This window comes from Taudactylus pleione, unplaced genomic scaffold (assembly GCF_031769625.1).
Source record: "Taudactylus pleione unplaced genomic scaffold, aTauple2 ptg001030l, whole genome shotgun sequence".
Taxonomy (NCBI): domain Eukaryota; kingdom Metazoa; phylum Chordata; class Amphibia; order Anura; family Myobatrachidae; genus Taudactylus; species Taudactylus pleione.
In genome coordinates, this window is record NW_028285431.1 from 255,775 (window position 1) to 280,416 (window position 24,642).

Here is a 24,642-nt window from a genome sequence, read left to right on the forward strand (position 1 = left end):
TGAAATAATATATCGGTTTCTCCAGCCAAATCGCTAAATCAAACAGACACGGTATATATGTTGCAATTAGTAGCTGTTTCCATCACTCCCCGCTTAGCTGTTCATATTCCGAGCCGCTGGCTGGGCGCAAGCTGAGCGGCGCCTTTAGCTAACAACGCCTTTCAGCTTGTTATATATCCCCGAGCAACCAAGAAAGCGCATATCAGCGTCACTGTGGTTCGCTAGTGCTGGTAACCATCATCATGGTGTATTCGCACCTGCCCTCGGCAGTTTGAACAGACCTACAGTATATGTGTCTCTGCGTCTGTCTGCATCTACCCGCAATGACGCAAACACGCCCGTACTATACCCGGCCCCTTCTTCCCCCATCCTGCTCCTCATGCAGATTCACACATATATATATATACAGGTATGCAGCCTTATTACTGCTATGTACGGGCACGCGTGTGCAGCCTTATTACTGCTATGTACGGGCACGTGTGTGCAGCCTTATTACTGATATGTACGGGCACGCGTGTGCAGCTTTATTACTTATGTGTACGGGCACACGTGTGCAGCCTTATTACTGATATGTACGGGCACACGTGTGCAGCCTTATTACTGATATGTACGGGCACACGTGTGCAGCCTTATTACTGATATGTACGGGCACACGTGTGCAGCCTTATTACTGATATGTACGGGCACGCGTGTGCAGCCTTATTACTGATATGTATGGGCACGCGTGTGCAGCCTTATTACTGATATGTATGGGCACACGTGTGCAGCCTTATTACTGATATGTACGGGCACACGTGTGCAGCCTTATTACTGATATGTACGGGCACGCGTGTGCAGCCTTATTACTGATATGTACCGGCACGCGTGTGCAGCCTTATTACTGATATGTACCGGCACGCGTGTGCAGCCTTATTACTGATATGTATGGGCACACGTGTGCAGCCTTATTACTGATATGTACGGGCACACGTGTGCAGCCTTATTACTGATATGTACAGACACACGTGTGCAGCCTTATTACTGATATGTACAGACACACGTGTGCAGCCTTATTACTGATATGTACGGGCACACGTGTGCAGCCTTATTACTGCTATGTACGGGCACGCGTGTGCAGCCTTATTACTGATATGTACGGGCACGCGTGTGCAGCTTTATTACTTATGTGTACGGTCACACGTGTGCAGCCTTATTACTGATATGTACGGGCACACGTGTGCAGCCTTATTACTGATATGTACGGGCACACGTGTGCAGCCTTATTACTGATATGTACGGGCACACGTGTGCAGCCTTATTACTGCTATGTACGGGCACGCGTGTGCAGCCTTATTACTGCTATGTACGGGCACGTGTGTGCAGCCTTATTACTGATATGTACGGGCACGCGTGTGCAGCTTTATTACTTATGTGTACAGTCACACGTGTGCAGCCTTATTACTGATATGTACGGGCACACGTGTGCAGCCTTATTACTGATATGTACGGGCACACGTGTGCAGCCTTATTACTGATATGTACGGGCACGCGTGTGCAGCCTTATTACTGATATGTACGGGCACGCGTGTGCGGCCTTATTACTGATATGTACGGGCACACGTGTGCAGCCTTATTACTGATATGTACGGGCACACGTGTGCAGCCTTATTACTGATATGTACGGGCACGCGTGTGCAGCCTTATTACTGATATGTACCGGCACGCGTGTGCAGCCTTATTACTGATATATACCGGCACGCGTGTGCAGCCTTATTACTGATATGTATGGGCACACGTGTGCAGCCTTATTACTGATATGTACGGGCACACGTGTGCAGCCTTATTACTGATATGTACAGACACACGTGTGCAGCCTTATTACTGATATGTACAGACACACGTGTGCAGCCTTATTACTGATATGTACAGACACACGTGTGCAGCCTTATTACTGATATGTACAGACACACGTGTGCAGCCTTATTACTGATATGTATGGGCACACGTGTGCAGCCTTATTACTGATATGTACAGACACACGTGTGCAGCCTTATTACTGATATGTACAGACACACGTGTGCAGCGTTATTTCTGAGCAATTTTACGTACTTTATACTAGAGATGTGCGGTTCGGTTTTCCTGAAATACTTAGGGGTTCCTAGTCGAATCGAGTCCACGTTTGAAATCACTTTGGGGTTCCGAGTGGAGCGGAGTCCTGGCTCGAGTCTGCTGTCGGTGCGGAGCTCGGATTTGTATTGAATGTGATCAGGATAAACTACACGATTTTAGCGGATTTTATCAATTTTTTTTTACCCCGATTTTGAAGGAATTTAAAACTGAACCAAAAACGAATCTGAGCCAAAACACTTGAATTAGAACCAAGACCAAAACACGGGGGTCCACGCACGTCTCTATTTTATACTAGGCAAACTGGCATAGCGCTCACTCTTCATAAGCCCCAAAGGTAACCCACTGTCTGTATGCCGACCTAATCTATCTACTATATACCCCAGGTCAGCTATCTACTATATACCCCAGGTCAGCCAGCAATGAGACAGGACCTTTAGCAGCATTGGGGTTACCCCTGGCCGGGGAGGGTGTCACTTGGGTGGATACAAGCATTTTATTTTATTATTATTAAATTATGTAAATCATAATGTGCCCTGGTGGTCCAGCGGGAGTGTGGGTGGCCCACTGTGGCAGAGACCCACCGGTAGGTGTCCCCAGCGTCCGGCGCTGGGGATGGTGAGCAGCAGTGCTGGGCGTCCTATAGGATGATCTTCGCTGCCAAATCAATGTAAAAGCTGCTTTGTGCAGCCCGGGAATAGTAAATTTCCGAGTAGCACCATTCAGACATAAGCAAGGTAATTTCCTGGGACTTAAGTCCCTGGAAATCCCTGGTCGACTGAAGGGTCCGCTACCCGGGAATGTGTTCCCAGGAGGTATCTTTCAGACATACATGGCAACCCAGGAATTAGACTGAGGCAGGCCAAATTCCCAGGATTCTCGGCATGTCTGAAAGGGGTATAAGTGTGCACCAAGGCACCGTACCATCCACAAGGACTTGTTCATTTGTGTCTGTAACATGGGAGTGTACAGAAGGAGCACCCCCCACCTGTAATTATTCTCAGTTGGAAGCAAAGCAAAAAAAATCCACTAAGTTTGCACCTTGGTAAAACCAGATGTAAAATGTGCAGAGGAAATGAAACTGGTTACACAGCAGACGATGGCGCGACCCTGCGATTCGATGTAACGATACATTGTGCGTGCTGTACACACTGCACAATCCGGCGTACGATGGCGCAATGTAAAGTTACATGCCATACAGATGTGATAAATCACCGGTGTGAACGATGGATCGGCGTACGCACTATACGATGTGATATATTGTTTCTATCTGCCTCATATCGTATGATGGATTGTATAGCGCGTACCCAGCGTTAGATTGTAATAACTCTAATTGCAGTGTAAGAATAAAGCTGTCCAGCATCTGTGAGCTACATGCAGCAGCAGCCAGTATTACCCAGCATGCAATAAATGTATTTGCCCCCCTTGCAGGGCAGCGTGATTGGTCCAGGTGCACACACTCTTGCGTTATGCTAACGTTTTATTATGTATGTAACAGAATTAGGGCACAATAATTATACAATGGAGAAATCATGTGAATGAAATGTTGATATATAGGATTTTGGTTTATGTATTTGACTTGAGCCACAAAATGTTAGAAAATATGTAATTGTGACTGTAATATATGTATAAAGCAATCCCGAAATAAGGGCAAATAAGATGAATTTTCCACGTTTTTGGGAGGCCCAAGGTGCACTTTAAAGGACTGCGTCCGTGTTACCCCGGCCTGGGGACTTATTCCAGACGCACCTTTTGGCTGTCATTAAAAAAGGAAAACCAGAAAATAAAGTTGTGTTTTCTCTACGTTATGAGAGTTTATAATCTGGAGTGAAACGAATGTGCTGGAGATATAAGATCCAGCGCTGCCAGCTAGACACAGCTTGGAGGGGATCACGGACGATCTTTCATGTTTCAAAGGTTCTATGTGAAAAATACAGAGCCAGGTGTCAGCCTCTATTGCTGCAAACATAGGAAGCGTAATCTCTAATATCTCTGGGACTAAACGTACAAAAGTCAGATTAATCCTATCTGACAGCTGAGGCCTCCCCAATGTTACTTTGCTTGGTGTAATAGAGCTTTACGAGCAACATATCCGTCCATGCGTGCCATAGGCCCATAGCAGTTTATTATTGCAGATCGTTTGTAAATATTGGAAATCCATCATTTCCTCTATAGAAATAGCCGGCATTCCGGCGTCAATGAGGATCAGTGTGTTGGGAGTACCATTAAATGCTTGGATTACTTTTAGCTGAAGCTCCCAGCATACACCCTGCGCCCTGTGATCAGACTGTGGGCTTAGGAGGTGTTGATAATTGATAGTTTGGGATTTGGAGTCTCAGACACAGGGGCTTAGTCATTCTCAGACTTTCAGTAAAATGCTTTGTGTGTTTCTCTGTTTCTGTAGGGTCCTCCAGGCCCTCCTGGTTTACCAGGTCCCCCGGGGAAAAGAGGTCCAAGGGTGAGTAATTGGCATATCATGTTTCACATCTGCTTTTTTTTATTTACAACCTGATAATAGATTGCGCTTGGTTTACCCATGGTTAAAATGAGCCTCTTAGATATATTTCTAGACAAGTTTATAAACATTGGAATGTATGACTTGACGGAAAGTTTAAGTGGTGACTGAGTGAACTGTGTAGGTGCAGATAGTGAGGACGGTCTGTTCCTTCACAGCTGATCTTGAGAACTGCACAGGCAGCGTGATGGCATTCATCTCTTATTGCTGTACATATATATACTCATGTAAGTACTGCACCAAAACGTATTCATTTATGTCCAGAGGAAGGCTTGCCCTGGCATCAGTGATACGCGCTTTGCTGAGCAGCGCCCAGCTCTCTGCGCCACTCTTTACATCGCTGGCACACCTCTATGTATCATGCATACTTACTGCACGCCAGTACGTTGAGTCCAGGAGTGGTCGCTGAGAAATATTGTGAGCACTGGAAGGGCCTCTATACAGGAGGATAGAGGCTCAGGTTCCGGTCTGAGGCAATGACCATGGGAGAGCAGCCAATGACTGCTAGGTACGAGTGGCATCACTGTGGCACAATATCAGCACTGGTTCAGCCCTACAGTTGGCTGCCTCACTATTGGCTGGGGTACGGGATCCCGGCAATCAGAATCCCAACACCGGCATCCAGCACAGGGATAGGATACCAACACTTACAGGTCAGTATCCTAACACTATCCCTAAACCTCCCTCCCCTGCAGCCTAAACCTAACCCTTCCCCTCGCCGCCTAAATGTAACCCCCCACAGCCTAAATGTAACCCCCCACAGCCTAAACGTAACCCTCCCCCCCACAGCCTAAATGTAACCCTCCCCCCCACAGCCTAAATGTAACCCTCCCCCCCACAGCCTAAATGTAACCCTCCCCCCCACAGCCTAAATGTAACCCTCCCCCCCACAGCCTAAATGTAACCCTCCCCCCCACAGCCTAAACATAACCCTCCCCCCCACAGCCTAAACGTAACCCTCCCCCCCACAGCCTAAATGTAACCCCCCACAGCCTAAACGTAACCCTCCCTCCACAGCCTAAATGTAACCCCCCCCACACAGCCTAATTGTAGTCCCCCCACACAGCCTAAATGTAACCCACCACAGCCTAAACCTAACCCTCCCCCTCGCAGCCTAAACCTAACCCTCCCCCCCCCACAACCTAAATGTAACCCCTCGCAGACTAAACTTAACCCTCCGCCCCACAGACTAAACCTAACCCTCCGCCTTGCTGCCTAATTGTAATCCCCCCCACAGCCTAAATGTAACCCCTCCTCAGCCTAAACCTAACAAAAAACTAAAAATACATAAGGGAGCACTAAAATAAAAGGTTACAAATTCATATAACATGACCTGATTATTACAATATACTTTATACCTTGAATACAATGATAAAACCACAAAATATGGCCAAAGATATTTTGAATATATAAAAAGCGTATATACTGTAAGATAAGGCAAAATAGACTCCAGAGAAATGAGTATATAGTGCACTATGCCTGTAAAGATCCGTGTGTGATGCCGGGATCCACTTAGTAAATTATACATAAACAATTATCCAATAAACAATATAAGGATCAGTAATCCCAAATGCTCAACCTCCTCACCGTGAGTCCACCTCCCCACCTTTATCCCCAGGTCTTTGTCCCCACCTTTATCCCCAGGTCTTTGTCCCCACCTTTATCCCCAGGTCTTTGTCCCCACCTTTATCCCCAGGTCTTAGGCCCTCATTCAGAGCCACTCGCTATTTGCGGTCGTTCGTTCTAAAACAAGGGGTGGCTATTCTAATGAACCGTTCGCTAATTGCGGTCTGTTTACGCCTCTAAGTCTGAACGAGCGAGCAAAACTTGCGGTTGTAATTTTGAAAAATACGCCCCCTTGCCGCTCGCAGCATACGTCATGTCCGCTATTTATTAGATTAATCGAGTACATCGAACAGCGTATGAACTGCTCGCTATTCTTGTGGCTGTTTTTTTCAACCGCTATTTTGCGAGCAGTTCTGAGTAAAAAAATAACCCAGTGACGTGGTCAATGACGCTGCTGTATTAATTATGCACACCCATAAAACGCCCGTTTTGACCTTTAAGCACGCCTGCGTTCGGATCTCCACTCCCCGTTTTCAAGCACCTTCCCCTGTTACCACCCACATACGCCTCCTCCTGTCACTCCAAATAGCAGGCATTCGCTATTTAGTGAACAAACGATTTTAGGCCGCACTGACTGGTTCGCGCATGCGTATTAAAATCCATACGCATGCGCAGATGTGCGAACATCGGTCAGAACGAACGAGTGGCTCTGAATCAGGGCCTTTGTCCCCACCTTTATCCCCAGGTCTTTATCCCCAGGTCTTTATCCCCACCTTTATCCCCAGGTCTTTGTCCCCACCTTTATCCCCAGGTCTTTGTCCCCACCTTTATCCCCAGGTCTTAATCCCCAACTTTATCCCCAGGTCTTTGTCCCCACCTTTATCCCCAAGTCTTTGTCCCCAGGTCTTTATCCCCACCTTTGTCCCCAGGTCTTTATCCCCTCCCGTAGCCTAACCCTAAGAAATCACATTTTATGTCAGGAGGAAACAGTAGCACCTGGAGAAACCCACACAAGCACGGGGAGAACATGCAAACTCCACACAATCAGGGCCGTGGTGTGTGTGTTTGTATATGTGTGTGTATATATATATATATATATATATATATATCACAGGGGCTCTGCACTCACCATAATAACTAACTATAATAATAATAAACATAATAAACAGTGGAGTTTTGGTTCATGAATTGATCAATGCATTTAAGCTTGCAGCACCTATTTAAACAATGTGGTCACATACCATGTTGCACCCCAAAAATAGGAAAGGTGAGTGCCGTGGATTAGTGCTTTTTGTGTATAAATATGTGTATATATATATATATATATATATATCATACATATATATATATATATATATATATATATATATCATACATACATACATACATACATACATACATACATACATATATATATACACTCTGTTTCTCACTTATCACTGATTACTGCACATTAGAAAATAGCATCACAACCGAAGAGACAAACAGCAACACTGACGGAATAACATTGTCCTGATAGTATGTAATATGTATTTTGTGAATCCCAAGTTGTATGAACACATGGAAGCTGTGAGGTGAGATTATTATATATATATATATATATATATATATATATATATTATATATTATATATAGTCCCTATATGACTCCTCTATGGATACTCCCTATATGACTCCTCTATGGATAGTCCCTATATGACTCCTCTATGGATACTCCCTATATGACTCCTCTATGGATACTCCCTATATGATTCCTCTATGTATACTCCCTATATGACTCCTCTATGGATATTCCCTATATGACTCCTCTATGGATATTCCCTATATGACTCCTCTATGGATATTCCCAATATGACTCCTCTATGTATACTCCCTATATGACTCCTCTATGTATACTCCCTATATGACTCCTCTATGGATATTCCCTATATGACCCCTCTATGGATACTCCCAATATGACTCCTCTATGGATACTCCCTATATGACTCCTCTATGGATACTCCCAATATGAATCCTCTATGGATACTCCCTATATGACTGCTCTATGGATACTCCCTATATGACTCCTCTATGGATACTCCCTATATGACTCCTCTATGGATACTCCCAATATGACTCCTCTATGGATACTCCCTATATGACTCCTATGCATACTCCCTATATGACTCCTCTATGTATACTCCCTATATGACTCCTCTATGTATAGTCACTATATGACTCCTCTATGTATAGTCACTATATGACTCCTCTATGGATACTCCCTATATGACTCCTCTATGGATACTCCCTATATGACTCCTTTATGTATAGTCACTATATGAATCCTCTATGGATACTCCCTATATGACTCCTCTATGGATACTCCCAATATGACTCCTCTATGGATACTCCCTATATGACTCCTATGCATACTCCCTATATGACTCCTCTATGTATACTCCCTATATGACTCCTCTATGTATAGTCACTATATGACTCCTCTATGTATAGTCACTATATGACTCCTCTATGGATACTCCCTATATGACTCCTCTATGGATACTCCCTATATGACTCCTTTATGTATAGTCACTATATGAATCCTCTATGGATACTCCCTATATGACTCCTCTATGTATACTCCCTATATGACTCCTCTATGTATACTCCCTATATGACTCCTCTATGGATACTCCCTATATGACTCCTCTATGGATAGTCACTATATGAATCCTCTATGGATACTCCCTTTATGACTCCTCTATGGATATTTCCTATATGACTCCTCTATGGATATTCCCTATATGACTCCTCTATGTATACTCCCTATATGACTCCTCTATGTATACTCCCTATATGACTCCTCTATGTATACTCCCTATATGACTCCTCTGTGTATACTCCCTATATGACTCCTCTATGGATACTCCCTATATGACTCCTATGCATACTCCCTATATGACTCCTCTATGTATACTCCCTATATGACTCCTCTATGTATAGTCACTATATGACTCCTCTATGTATACTCCCTATATGACTCCTCTATGTATACTCCCTATATGACTCCTCTATGTATACTCCCTATATGACTCCTCTATGTATACTCCCTATATGACTCCTCTATGGATAGTCACTATATGAATCCTCTATGGATACTCCCTTTATGACTCCTCTATGGATATTCCCTATATGACTCCTCTATGGATATTCCCTATATGACTCCTCTATGTATACTCCCTATATGACTCCTCTATGTATACTCAATTATATGACTCCTCTATGTATACTCCCTATATGACTCCTCTATGGATACTCCCAATATGACTCCTCTATGGATACTCCCTATATGACTCCTATGCATACTCCCTATATGACTCCTCTATGTATACTCCCTATATGACTCCTCTATGTATAGTCACTATATGACTCCTCTATGTATACTCCCTATATGACTCCTCTATGTATACTCCCTATATGACTCCTCTATGTATACTCCCTATATGACTCCTCTATGTATACTCCCTATATGACTCCTCTATGGATAGTCACTATATGAATCCTCTATGGATACTCCCTTTATGACTCCTCTATGGATATTCCCTATATGACTCCTCTATGGATATTCCCTATATGACTCCTCTATGTATACTCCCTATATGACTCCTCTATGTATACTCAATTATATGACTCCTCTATGTATACTCCCTATATGACTCCTCTATGGATACTCCCAATATGACTCCTCTATGGATACTCCCTATATGACTCCTATGCATACTCCCTATATGACTCCTCTATGTATACTCCCTATATGACTCCTCTATGTATAGTCACTATATGACTCCTCTATGTATACTCCCTATATGACTCCTCTATGGATACTCCCAATATGACTCCTCTATGGATACTCCCTATATGACTCCTCTGGATATTCCCTATATGACTCCTCTATGGATACTCCCTATATGACTCCTCTATGGATACTCCCTATATGACTCCTCTATGGATATTCCCTATATGACTCCTCTATGGATATTCCCTATATGACTCCTCTATGGATACTCCCTATATGACTCCTCTATGGATATTCCCTATATGACTCCTCTATGTAGCCACTGCTGCTGGCACCTGTGTTTATGGCCAGTGTTAGGTGTATTTGTGGCTTTGTATAGTCAGCTATGTGTGAGGATAATTTGTGTGTATATTTCACAGTGTGAGCGAGAGTTTATCTGGTCTGTAAATTTATAGATTTTATTTTGAAATGTTGACAATGCAGCTAATGTGTTAGGGTGATATACAGTAATACGGTTACAGCATTATCATGAGGGCTTAGCTTGTAAGTACTGTAAATGAAATTGTCCATGTACCGTATGCGCAGGGCTTATTCTGCGTCAGCACACAGGGGTATTTCAGTGTCAAAACTGGTCCTGCCCTCAGCGATAACTACTTTATGTCACCTAGTGGGGTACATCATTTAAGGGCCCCTGGAGTGAGCCCATGTCTTCTCCTGGGGGTACGGTGTGACCACTAACAGACACCCCGACACCATCCATTGCCGCCAGATGACTCGGCAGTGGGTCCTTTCCTAATGGGGACGTGGTGGAGTACTAACGAGCCAGGATAGCGCCAAAGTGCCGCTCCTGGACCCAAGAGACACACAACAATATAAATATGTAAAAACTAAACTATTTATTATACTGCATAATAAATAAGTAGGTACCAAATGACATTAATTGCCCAGATCGACAGTAAATGGACATCCTATTTACATGTATGATCTGTGCATATAAATACTCTTAAGCTGGCCACACACTAGACCAACTTTCATCCAACCAGACAACTAGCTGATTGGTTGGAATGAAGATCTGGTAATGTATGGGAGTAACTGATGATCAGCAATTTGCTCCTAAATGCAGGAAACAGATGAAAATGACGTCAGACAAGTTTGTTAAATGTTTGATGTAAACAGTTTGTTCAAACATCAGTTTTTGTCCATTTTCCGGCGTTTGGGAGCAAATTGCTGATCATCAGTTACTCCCATACATTACCAGATCTTCATTCCAACCAATCAGCTAGTTGTCTGGTTGGATGTAAGTTGGTCTAGTGTGTGGCAGCTTTAGAAACAGATACTAAGTAAAAATCTCAGGTAAACAATCGCAGTCTCTTCCAGATTGGTATATATGTAGCACCAGCTGTATACTCCCTGTGCTGCTTCTTTAGTAACAGTCTGTATTTGCAAGAACAAAAGTTAAAATGTAGCATTTGACAATGTATCACTTCTGTGAATATGTATTATCCGATTTGGAATCTTGCAATATTTCCAGGTGCGAAAAGTCTTTGTCAAAAAACGGGGAGAACTTTTCACCATAGAATAGGTGGCGAAAAGTGCAGAATTGGGGTTTTTGGGTGCAGACTTTAAAAAAAAGTACCCAGCAGCCCCTGGAATGTCCAAAAAAATGTAAAAGTAGCATAGGACACACCGAAAAAAGTGGTTTCGTTCTGCGGGCGAAATAAAAAAGTTTGGGGACAAACTAGCGAAATAGACTCATGGGGGGTCACCAGCTATGCGGCAGGTGTTTTTCTGGTTGCGGTTGGTTGCAGCAGGTGGATTTTTGAAGAATTTTTAAAGTTCACTTTAAGGACTTCAGAACATGCTTGAACCCATTTTCATGTACCCCAAATTTGATGAGACTAGTTGATTTCCAAACAAAATGTTGCTAAATGCTATTCTTCACCACTATCTCAAAGGTGCATAAAAGCTCCTGCCGACACCGTTTAAAACCCCCAAATACCTTTAACAGGCCAATTCGGGGGTACCCATAGTGATCCCCTATGTCAGACCATCTTTTGGGGGGTGACAGGCTGATTTCCCCAAAAGTGACAGGACTTTTCGATACTTACCTTTTCATCGGGTCCTGTTTTTTCGCCGATTCCTAATTGAATATGGGGATACGCGGGCACGCGCCCGATACTTTATCCCCAGGAAAACCTGCGATGATGGCGAAAAGTCCGACCTCTGACTTTTTGCCTCTAATTGAATATGGCCCTTAGTGTTTTAGAACCAGGCAATGTGCACAGGGGGTCATGTAGTGACTGGTCTCGGCTCTGCGCTGGTGTACGTAGGAGAATCGCTGCTGGCTGTGTAGCGGCTCTCCTGGCCGAGCAACGGGCGGCAAATGCCAGACCCCAGCCGTGATGGTGAATAAGCTCAATGGAGGCGCTCCGTCCAATCAATCAACTGCGGAGCACCAACGGCCGCGGCACAGAGTTCCGTCTCCCTTGTATGAATACAGGTTTGAGATGATTCAGTTACGGTCACTGCGAGCTACCACGCGGATGATTGCAGGTCAGGAGCGCAGACTTTACTCCAGGGAGTAAGAGTATTTATATGTACAGATCACACATGTGAATAGGATGTCCATTTACTGTCCATCTGGGCTATTAATGTCATTTGGTACCTACTTATTTATTATGTAGTATAATAAATAGTTTTTTACATATTTATATTGTTTGTGTGTCTTTTGGCTCCGGGATCGGCACTTTGGCGCTATCCTTTATAACAGTTTCAAATTTGCACTTAGGGTGTTGGGAGACCCCCAGGAGAGCTGCAGAGAGGTGGGCGCCCTAATATATAGTCTCTCTTTATGATGAGCCAGTCTCATGCTGTGAGTATAGAGTTGTACGTGGTTAGGGCTCTCTGCGCAACTCTGGTAGACTATTAGCCTGGTAGACGAGATATAGAAGGAAGATAGGGCTGTACGTGGTCAGGTTGTAGATGTTTCAGACCATACGCGTTTCATTTGCATGGAGCAAACTTTATCAGGGATAGTATATGGAATGTGTCTCAAGTATCTGGTTTATAAAGCAGATCAGTCTCCTTAATAGCTGTATGGGTATATCAGCTGCTCCAATGGTATTTATATCCTTATAACAAGCAATATGAAGAATATGCAAAAAGTGAATTCAGCTGGAGTCAGTAATAAGTCGGCAATAAGCAATTACCCAATCAGAAGTTACTATACCTGTCCCCCATTCTGCTGCCCCAATTCCGACTCTCCTGTTGTAAAACTATACAAGTGTCGGATGTTACCACCTCTGAGCACACAGTACAGATAAAGGTAAATACAGGTAGGAAGAAGGCTACATACCCCTTATGTGTCCAGCTCTGACTAGATGAGATACTGGACACTACAAATCTGACACCGTAACAGCCATGAGCAAACACTGCGCAGCCTATATCACCCCCGGGACCTGCCGGCTCCTCGCTGCCACTGGGATAGTTCTGCAGTTTTACAGATTGAAGTGGTTCTGTTTCAACAATTATAATGGCTTATTTGTAGTTTGTATTTTGGGTTATTTAAGGAGACGCTATCATTCAAGCAAAGCCAACTGCCTGTTACAGATCACAGCGTGTAGCATGTGTGCCACTGACAGGCCGGGAATGCAAGTCATCCACTGAGATCTTCCGTCTTTGCCAAACCTAGCTGCAGGGAAGAAGGAAGCTGCCCCTTGTATACAATTACTGTGCAATTACAATGCAAGGCGCTCAGGGCTACACACCGAGACCCCCAGTGTCCCCCCACTGCCCCCAGCCCCTGCTCTCAGTGCTGTGATGTTAGTATGAATGTCAGGGGTAAGCAAAGGCTCTGACCTTCATTGTGTTTTATAACAGCAACAATATCATGCCGTGAAGAAGTACTGCCACTGTGCATTGTCTATTGGGGCTATGGTCCCACCACGGGCTAGCCCGGACCCCCATAGGCCTGACACGCTTTCTGCCACAGGAAGTTTTCCTCACCTGTTTCCTGCAAATAAACAGTGAACTCCCGGGATTGTTACACAAAGGCCCCTTCACCCATGTAGCAGGAGTGTGCCAGCCCCAACTCTGGCACTTATCCGGGTGAGAAATACTTACCGGGCTGATACTAACCCTCATCATTTCTGATTCCTAACGAGGCCTCTGAAGGCTGGTACACAAAGCTGCCCGGACAGGGACCTGACAACTTCTCTGGCTCTCCTCAATCTCCGCTCAGATTTATAATGGAGTATACAGCCAGAGGATCTGCAGCCGCTAGCGTACACCTGTAAGGTGTCTGACAGAAGGGACCTGCGCGGTTCTACGTCTCGGAAGGATTACTTTGATGTTTTTGTTTAAAACTTTCTTCTTGATTTTGATATTGACCTATATGGGCAGAAGCTACTCGGGCACATTTCTATAAATGTTAATTTCATGGGCACCTCAATTATCAGCCACAGGTACGTGACCATGCCTTACACCCCACCAATCTGTGCTAGGCAGCTTTGTTACCTAGAACACTGCAAGTCAGTCTCCAATCCTCTCAATGCTGTAGGTATAGATAGAAAGGATTTGTTTCCTCCACAGTTTATTGAAGAAGTTCTCTATCTGCAGGGAGTGGGACGCACAGTATGATGGAAATGTTTATTAAATATACACAATTACGTTATATCAGGTATATTATACATTTACGTTATATCAGGTATATTATACATTTACGTTATGTCAGGTATATTATACATTTACGTTATATCAGGTATATTATACATTTACGTTATATCAGGTATATTATTCAGAGCAAAACAGAGCAATCAGTATTAGTAAGTTAGTGCAGTAAGAGGGTGTACCAATCACAGCCACCTCTGAGCAATCACAGCCACCTCTGAGCAATCACAGCCACCTCTGAGCAATCACAGCCACCTCTGGACAATCACAGCCACCTCTGACCAATCACAGCCAACTCTGGACAATCACAGCCACCTCTGAGCAATCACAGCCACCTCTGAGCAATCACAGCCACCTCTGAGCAATCACAGCCACCTCTGACCAATCACAGCCACTTCTGACCAATCACAGCCACCTCTGACCAATCACAGCCACCTCTGACCAATCACAGCCACCTCTGGACAATCACAGCCACCTCTGACCAATCACAGCCAACTCTGGACAATCACAGCCACCTCTGACCAATCACAGCCACCTCTGGACAATCACAGCCACCTCTGGACAATCACAGCCACCTCTGACCAATCACCGCCACCTCTGACCAATCACAGCCACCTCTGACCAATCACAGCCACCTCTGACCAATCACAGCCACCTCTGGACAATCACAGCCACCTCTGACCAATCACAGCCACCTCTGGACAATCACATCCACCTCTGGACAATCACAGCCACCTCTGACCAATCACAGCCACCTCTGGACAATCACAGCCACCTCTGACCAATCACAGCCACCTCTGGACAATCACATCCACCTCTGGACAATCACATCCACCTCTGACCAATCACAGCCACCTCTGGACAATCACAGCCACCTCTGGACAATCACAGCCACCTCTGACCAATCACAGCCACCTCTGGACAATCACAGCCACCTCTGACCAATCACAGCCACCTCTGACCAATCACAGCCACCTCTGGACAATCACAGCCACCTCTGGACAATCACAGCCACCTCTGACCAATCACAGCCACCTCTGACCAATCACAGCCACCTCTGGACAATCACATCCACCTCTGGACAATCACATCCACCTCTGACCAATCACAGCCACCTCTGGACAATCACAGCCACCTCTGGACAATCACAGCCACCTCTGACCAATCACAGCCACCTCTGGACAATCACAGCCACCTCTGGACAATCACAGCCACCTCTGACCAATCACAGCCACCTCTGACCAATCACAGCCACCTCTGACCAATCACAGCCACCCTCCCCAGCCCGGGAAGTGACACCTCTATGAGTAACTGAAGTACAGTATAAGTACATCTTTTGGCTTAAACACACTGTTAGTGGGTGGTCCAGTCCTTTAAAGAACGTTATCTGCCTATTACAAATGACAATTATTATATTGCAGATGGGAACAGAAACGGTTTCTATGTGGTTTTCTTCATGTGTACGCAAGCCTGTGACTTTGCCAGTGATGCTAATTGCCTTGGCTACAAAGAGATCAGAAGTTTCACTCACTGTTGTATGAAAATCAGAATATAGAATACAAGAAGAGCAGCAGGCACTGGAATATATATATATATATATGGTTGTGTAACTCTGTGCTCCAGTTTTTCCAGGATAATATTGGTTTTGTCTCTGGAATCTAGAACCTTGAGCGCCTCCTGTTATAGACTTCACACTTCTGCTACACAAAGTTGATTATCATTTGTTTAAATGTCATTCTATAGTGGCCTTATTGTATTGTGTACCATGAAGGCTATAAATTAAGTACAGTCTGTTTTGGAGATTTTAATAGGATATTTCAAGTGTCAGTCATTATTACAGTGAAATTAAATACCCAGCAAAAGTATGTTAAATCATTTTGAGGAACTATCCTTTAAACATGTTTTATACACTCAGGAAAGAAAAGGTGGATTTAACATTAGGCTATTCCAGGGCAGTAATTCTTACTTAGATTAGTAATAGCCTGCTGCCCTCTGCTCTCAGTTTTACCAGAATTTAACCAGAAAAGAGAGTGCCACCCCCTTACTAGTGTGCCACCCCCTTACTACAGTACCACCCATTACTACAGTGCCACCCCTTACTAGTGTGCCACCCCCTACTACAGTGCCACCCAATTTCTACTGTGCCACCCCCTTACTACTGTGCCACCCCCTTACTACAGTACCACTCCCTTACTAGTGTGCCACCCCCTTACTACAGTACCACTCCCTTACTAGTGTGCCACCCCCTTGCTAGTGTACCACCCCCTTACTACAGTACAACCCCCTTACTAGTGTGCCACCACCTTACTACTGTGACACCCCCTTACCACAGTGCCACCTCCTTACCACAGTGCCACCCCCTTACTACTGTAACACCTCATTACTACAGTGCCACCCCCTTAATACAGTGCCACCCCCTTAGTACAGTGCCACCCCCTTACTAGTGTTCCACCCCCTTACTAGCATGCTAGCCTTACTAGCATGCCACCCCCTGACTACTATGCCACCAAACATACCTTGCCAAATCTAAGCTCTGGTATGCCTGGCGTTAAACCCAGCCAAATTACTAGATAACAGACCTTAGGGGTGCAATCTTGTTTGGCCAGTACAGCAAAGGGCAGGGGTCTTATTCTGCTATATTTTACCTGGAGGAGTATCCTCAGAATGTTTAATATGTATGTACATCTGATGTCCTAGCCCACTGTCTCCAGTCCTGTGCTCCGGCCATAAAGCAACCTCTCACTGTCTCCAGTCCTGTGCTCCGGCCATATAGCAACCTCTCACTGTCTCCAGTCCTGTGCTCCGGCCATTAAACAACCTCTCACTGTCTCCAGTCCTGTGCTCCGGCCATAAAACAACCTCTCACTGTCTCCAGTCCTGTGCTCCGGCCATAAAACAACCTCTCACTGTCTCCAGTCTTGTGCTCCGGCCATAAAACAACCTCTCACTGTCTCCAGTCCTGTGCTCCGGCCATATAGCAACCTCTCACTGTCTCCAGTCCTGTGCTCCGGCCATTAAATAACCTCTCACTGTCTCCAGTCCTGTGCTCCGGCCATAAAACAACCTCTCACTGTCTCCAGTCCTGTGCTCCGGCCATAAAACAACCTCTCACTGTCTCCAGTCTTGTGCTCCGGCCATAAAACAACCTCTCACTGTCTCCAGTCCTGTGCTCCGGCCATATAGCAACCTTTCACTGTCTCCAGTCCTGTGCGCCGGCCATATAGCAACCTCTCACTGTCTCCAGTCCTGTGCGCCGGCCGTATAGCAACCTCTCACTGTCTCCAGTCCTGTGCTTCGGCCATATAGCAACCTCTCACTGTCTCCAGTCCTGTGCTTCGGCCATATAGCAACCTCTCTCTGTCTCCAGTCCTGTGCTCCGGCCATATAGCAACCTCTCACTGTCTCCAGTCCTGTGCGCCGGCCATATAGCAACCTCTCACTGTCTCCAGTCCTGTGCTTCAGCCATATAGCAACCTCTCTCTGTCTCCAGTCCTGTGCTCCGGCCATATAGCAACCTCTCTCTGTCTCCAGTCCTGTGCTCTGGCCATATAGCAACCGCTCACTGTCTTCAGTCCTGTGCTCCGGCCATATAGCAACCTCTCACTGTCTCCAGTCCTGTTCTCCGGCCATATAGCAACCTCTCACTGTCTCCAGTCCTGTTCTCCGGCCATAAAACAACCTCTCACTGTCTCCAGTCCTGTGCTCCGGCCATAAAACAACCTCTCACTGTCTCCAGTCTTGTGCTCCGGCCATAAAACAACCTCTCACTGTCTCCAGTCCTGTGCTCCAGCCATATAGCAACCTCTCACTGTCTCCAGTCCTGTGCGCCGGCCATATAGCAACCTCTCACTGTCTCCAGTCCTGTGCGCCGGCCATATAGCAACCTCTCACTGTCTCCAGTCCTGTGCTTCGGCCATATAGCAACCTCTCTCTGTCTCCAGTCCTGTGCTCCGGCCATATAGCAACCTCTCTCTGTCTCCAGTCCTGTGCTCTGGCCATATAGCAACCGCTCACTGTCTTCAGTCCTGTGCTCCGGCCATATAGCAACTTCTCACTGTCTCCAGTCCTGTTCTCCGGCCATATAGCAACCTCTCACTGTCTCCAGTCCTGTGCTCCGGCCATATAACAACCTCTCACTGTCTCCAGTCCTATGCTCCGGCCATATAACAACCTCTCACTGTCTCCAGTCCTGTTCTCCGGCCATAAAACAACCTCTCACTGTCTCCAGTCCTGTGCTCCGGCCATATAGCAACTTCTCACTGTCTCCAGTCCTGTGCTCCGGCCATATATCAACCTCTCACTGTCTCCAGTCCTGTGCTCCGGCCATATAACAACCTCTCACTGTCTCCAGTCCTGTGCTCCGGCCATATAACAACCTCTCACTGTCTCCAGTCCTGTTCTCCGGCCATATAGCAACCTCTCACTGTCTCTAGTCCTGTGCTCCGGCCATATAGCAACCTCTCACTGTCTCTAGTCCTGTGCTCCGGCCATATAGCAACCTCTCACTGTCTCCAGTCCTGTTCTCCGGCCATATAGCAACCTCTCACTGTCTCCAGTCCTGTGCTCCGGCCATATAGCAACCTCTCACTGTCTCCAGTCCTGTGCTCCGGCCATATAGCAACCTCTCTCTGTCTCCAGTCCTGTTCTCCGGCCATATAGCAACCTCTCACTGTCTCTAGTCCTGTGCTCCGGCCATATAGCAACCTCTCACTGTCTCCAGTCCTGTTCTCCGGCCATATAGCAACCTCTCACTGTCTCCAGTCCTGTGCTCCAGCCATATAGCAACCTCTCACTGTCTCCAGTCCTGTGCTCCGGCCATATAGCAACCTCTCTCTGTCTCCAGTCCTGTTCTCCGGCCATATAGCAACCTCTCACTGTCTCCAGTCCTGTTCTCCGGCCATATAGCAACCTCTCACTGTCTCCATATTCTGCTGACACTTCTTTGTTGCATTTTAGCATATGTTCATGTCACACTATATTTTTATGCTCTTTTTGCATACATTACCCATACTACCCCCATTTTTAACAAAAGAGGGACTTTTCAAATGGTATTGGTTGCCAGTATAATCAGAATCACTAGTAATATGTAGGGTCACTCAGTAGCAAGCAGTGTATAATCACTAGAAATATATGTAGGGTCACTCAGTAGGGAGCAGTGTATAATCACTAGTAATATATGTAGGGTCACTCAGTAGGGAGCAGTGTATAATCACTAGTAATTGTGGGGTCACTCAGTAGGGAGCAGTGTATCATCACTAGTAATATATGTAGGGTCACTCAGTAGTGAGCAGTGTATAATCACTAGTAATATGTAGGGTCACTCAGTAGGGAGCGGTGTATAATCACTAGTAATATGTAGGGTCACTCAGTAGGGAGCGGTGTATAATCACTAGTAATATGTAGGGTCACTCAGTAGGGAGCAGTATATAATAACTAGTAATATGTGGGGTCACTCAGTAGGGAGCGGTGTATAATCACTAGTAATATGTAGGGTCACTCAGTAGGGAGCAGTGTAAAACCATTAGTAATATGTAGAGATGAGCGGGTACAGATTTACTCGGATCTCAAAACGGCATTTTATTGGCTATCGGCTACCACGTGTTTTGGATAGCCAATATAATTAATCCGAACTAATCCGAACTTGCGGTAAAATGGCGATAAGAACCGAGTAAATCCAAACCCGCACATTTCTAGAAATATATAGGGTCATTCAGTAGGGAGCGGTGTATAATCATTAGTAATATGTAGGGTTACTCAGTAGGGAGCGGTGTATCATCACTAGTAATATGTGTGGTCACTCAGTAGGGAGCGGTGTATAATCACTAGTAATATATGTAGGGTCACTCAGTAGGGAGCATTGTATAATCACTAGTAATATGTAGGGTTACTCAGTAGGGAGCGGTGTATAATCGTTAGTAATATATGTGGTGGTTACTCAGTAGGGAGCGGTGTATAATCACAAGTAATATATGTAGGCTCACTCAGTAGGGAGCGGTGTATAATCACTAGTAATTTCTACTTCAGGGTCCATAGGGTATCCACAGGATACCTTGGGGTATAGGTGTGACGTCAGTCGCAGGGCACCAAAGAGTTAAGCTTTCAGCCTCCCAGGATGCACTAGGTCCCCCTCCTATACCCGCCCCCGGGCCAAGGCACCTCAGTTTAGTTTGGTGCCCGGCCGGAGTCGGGTGCACCTGTTGGAGTGGGGGCTAGAAGAGCCCCTGAAGCTTATTCTTCATGCAGCTGTGGCTGCACAACTGGATGAACAGCATGGACAGTCAGTCCTGACGTCCATGCTGTCTTCCCTACACCCCGCCGGTACCAGAACGCCGGTACTGATCCGGGGATGCTGGTGGGCGTCTGGGGTCACAGCTAGCGGTGACCCCAGATGCTCCGGACCATGGCCGGATTCAAGGGGGACAGAGGTAAGCAGCGGGGTCCCGCGGTGGGTCCCCGCTGATCACATGGTCCTAAGTCCCCAGGCAGGGGGCTCCCTGGGGACTGGCTGCAGCGTGGAGCCAGGCGACCAACCTGCGCTTCCACTACCCCCTGGGACAGCGGACCGCAGCAGAGCGGTAGCGCTGCGGCGTCCCAGGGGTTAAATGCATGCCAGGGGAGCGCGCCTTCCCTGTCTCACAGCCGGCGCCTCCCCCGCTGCACACAGCCCTCTCTGCACTGTGCTGACTGGTCCTGTGTCAGCGCTCCTCCCCCAGGCCAGCTTCTCTCTGCTCCTCGGCGGCCATCTTCTCTGCAACGCATGGTGAACGCTGCTGGAAGTCTGGAAGGAAGCATCGTGGTCTGGGTCCCCCCGCATACCTCTCCTCCGCTGTGGCTCAGGTCTGTGTATGCAGCGCTGTGTCCTACCAGGCCCTGTGTCTGTGTAGTTGAGTGATCAGCGCTGTTAGTGCAGGAATTGTTATTTCTCTGCATTGTATGTGACTGTGCTAGCGCTGCTGCCTGTAATCTTTTCTTCTCTAAACTGTCAGCTTTATTACTGTCCCTGTTCTTTCTGCTAAAGCCCTTGCGGTGCGGTGCTGCAGGGTGGTCTCTCGCCTATTTAATACTTAATTGGTGAGAGAGGTCACATACGTGGTGCCATCATGTCTGAAAGTGATTTTCCCCTCCGGCTACAGTGTACCACGTGCAAAGTACCGTTAGCGGAGGGGGAGGGTAGCGCGGAGGGCCTTTGCCGGCAGTGTTTGTCCATGGCGCGGCCTATTACGGTTACAGCACCGGTACAGGAGCCGCCCTGGGCTTGTTTCGCTCAGGCGTTAACAGCTTTAGTGGGCCAGTTAGCTCCGCAGCCCGCGTTTACTCCGATGGGTTTGTCCCAGCAGTCTGTGGTGTCGTCACCCATGCAGGGGTTCCCACGACAATTGGTGGTACCCCACAGTCTCCCTATTTCCCCGCTCCCGGGTTCTCAGGAGCCAGCGTGAGTTAACTCCCTGACGAGTTCTGTACAGCACTTGTCGGATGTGTTGCAAGGGGAGTCTGTGATGCGGCCTCATAAAAGGCCGGTGGCGTCTCTGTCCGCTCCTTATGAGGATGACGAAGGGACGTCTGATGATGGGGAGATTCTGGATCCTTACGATCAGGAACCTTTCCATACTAAGGACGCTGATGCTAAGTCCAAAGTATATATTCCTGGACTTAATTCGGGCGGTCCGCACAGCCTTGGTGATTGAGGACGAAGTTCCCCCAGCGGCTAAATCTAAGTATGCCTTTTTCAAAGATGTGAAGGGCGATGCCACAGTCTTTCCTCTTTCGGGTCAGTTGGTGGACCATTTAGAGGAGGCGTGGAAACAACCTGGCAAAAGATACCAGCCGCAGAGACGCCTGGCGGTGGCTTATCCGTTCGCGGATAATTATTTTGCTAAGTGTGAATCCCCTCCACAGGTGGATTCTCACGTGACCCGTCTTGTCCGTAGTGACACATTGCCGATGCCATCCATGTCCTCCCTTAAGGATGCTACGGACCGCAAGGTAGAAATCTGCCTGAAGTCCGCTTATTCCCTTGCAGGGGGGGCAGCACGGCCGGCTATGGCCATTTGCTGGGTTGCCAGAGCGATGGAGCGCTGGGCGGATTCATTAGAGGCTTCTTTTGAATCCGACTGTCCGGCCGAACAGGCGGAGTTGATTGGCAATCTCCGTGATTCGGCCACCTACATCAACGAGGCGGCTCTAGACATTAGTACTCTGGTGTCTAGAATTTCTTCAGCAGCGGTAGCTGCCCGTCGCACCTTGTGGCTGTGATCCTGGAAGGCGGACGCAGATCCAAGAAAGGTCTGGAAGCGTTGCCGTTTACCGGAGAAGTTCTCTTCGGTCCGGATCTGGATAAGATTGTGGCCACGCTGGCGGCAGCCAAATCTGCTTGTCTCCCGTCGGCCGCTGCTCCTTCTGGTTCTGGACCATCGTCCTTTCGGTCATCTAGGGCCCAGGGCAGGCCCAAACCACAGTCGTTTCCTCGACAGGCTGGCCCTAAGAAATCGGTCAAGCCCCGGAAACAGGCATGGAGTACCAGACGTCCGGCCCCCAAGCCAGATGACAAGCCTGCGGCCTGACGGTCCGGGTCTCCCCTTGGGGGATCCCAGGGTGGGAGGCCGCCTGCTGCAGTTCTCCCGGTGTTGGTCGTTCACTACGACAGACACTTGGGTTCTGGAGGTGGTCTCTCACGGGTACGCCCTCTCCTTCCGGCACAGACCCCCGGCTCGATTCTTCACCACGGGTCTACCATCAGACCGGAACAAGGCTACGGAGCTGCGGAAGGTATTGCACACTATGCTCCAGGCTGGTGTTATAGTGCCTGTTCCATTCTCCCAGAGGGGCCAGGGTTTCTATTCAAATCTATTTTTGGTACAGAAACCCAATGGGTCATATCGTCCGATTCTCAACCTCAAAGCACTCAACAAGTCTTTGCGGGTCCCGAAGTTTCGGATGGAGACCCTACGGTCCATCATTCTGGCGCTGGAACCTGGGGACTACATGGTGTCATTGGACATACAGGACGCTATGGCGGTCATGGCGGCTTCTCTGCGGCTGCAAGGAGTCCGCATGTTGCCGTACTTGGATGACCTGTTATTGGTGGCAGGATCTCCAGAGCTCCTGTTACACCACTTGGACCTGACCATTGCACTGCTGCAACGGCACGGCTGGCTAATCAACTGGCAGAAGTCCACTCTAATCCCGTCTCGGAGGATTCTGCATCTTGGAGCCTTATTGGACTCGGGACAGCAAAGGATCTTCGTGACGGAGGACAAGATCTCTGCTTTACAGTCAAGGGTGCGCAGTTGTCTGCACAGCCGCCGGGTGTCCTTACACTCGGCGATGAGGTTACTGGGCTCCATGGTGTCGGTGTTCGACATGGTGGAATACGCCCAGTTTCACTCCAGACCTCTGCAGCACCTGATCCTGTCCAAGTGGAACGGGCTGACTCAGTCTCTGAAGTCCCAGACGATTGTGCTCACCCAGGAGGTTCGCCTGTCCCTTACGTGGTGGTTACAGACGACCCACTTCAACAAGGGACGTCCGTTCTGGGTTCCAAATTGGGTCCTGTTGACAACGGACGCCAGTCTTCGGGGCTGGGGAGCAGTTTCGGGTCCACACTTGTTCCAGGGCAGGTGGACGCCGACAGAAGCGGAGCTTCCAATAAATATCTTGGAACTCTGTGCGGTCTTCAATGCTCTCCAGCAGGCACAGCGGTTTCTCCAGGGTCGCCCGGTGCAGGTCCAGTCGGACAATGCTACCACCGTGGCCTACATAAACAGGCAAGGAGGAACTCGCAGTCGGGCGGCTCTCGTAGAGGTCTCTCGGATCCTGGTTTGGGCGGAGCGCAATCTTCCGGCCATATCAGCGGTCTTCATCCCGGGAGTGCTCAATTGGGAGGCGGACTTTCTAAGTCGCCAGGACGTTCATCCGGGGGAATGGTCCCTGCACCCGGACGTTTTTCAACTACTGGTGGACAGGTGGGGTCTTCCAGAAATCGACCTCATGGCGTCCCGGCACAACAACAAGTT

At 47.3% G+C, this 24,642-nt stretch overlaps 1 protein-coding gene across 1 annotated transcript in view; it reads left to right on the plus strand.

Moving 5' to 3' along the window:
* The window catches only part of LOC148454119 (uncharacterized), a gene marked incomplete at its 3' end in the record, with an annotated part of 333,977 nt that overhangs the window by 76,360 nt on the left and 232,975 nt on the right, over window positions 1–24,642 (plus strand). Inside the window, exon 4 of the mRNA XM_088461234.1 lies at window positions 4,511–4,564. Coding sequence (XP_088317360.1) covers window positions 4,511–4,564 — 54 coding nt within the window. The remainder of the gene's footprint in view (window positions 1–4,510; window positions 4,565–24,642) is intronic.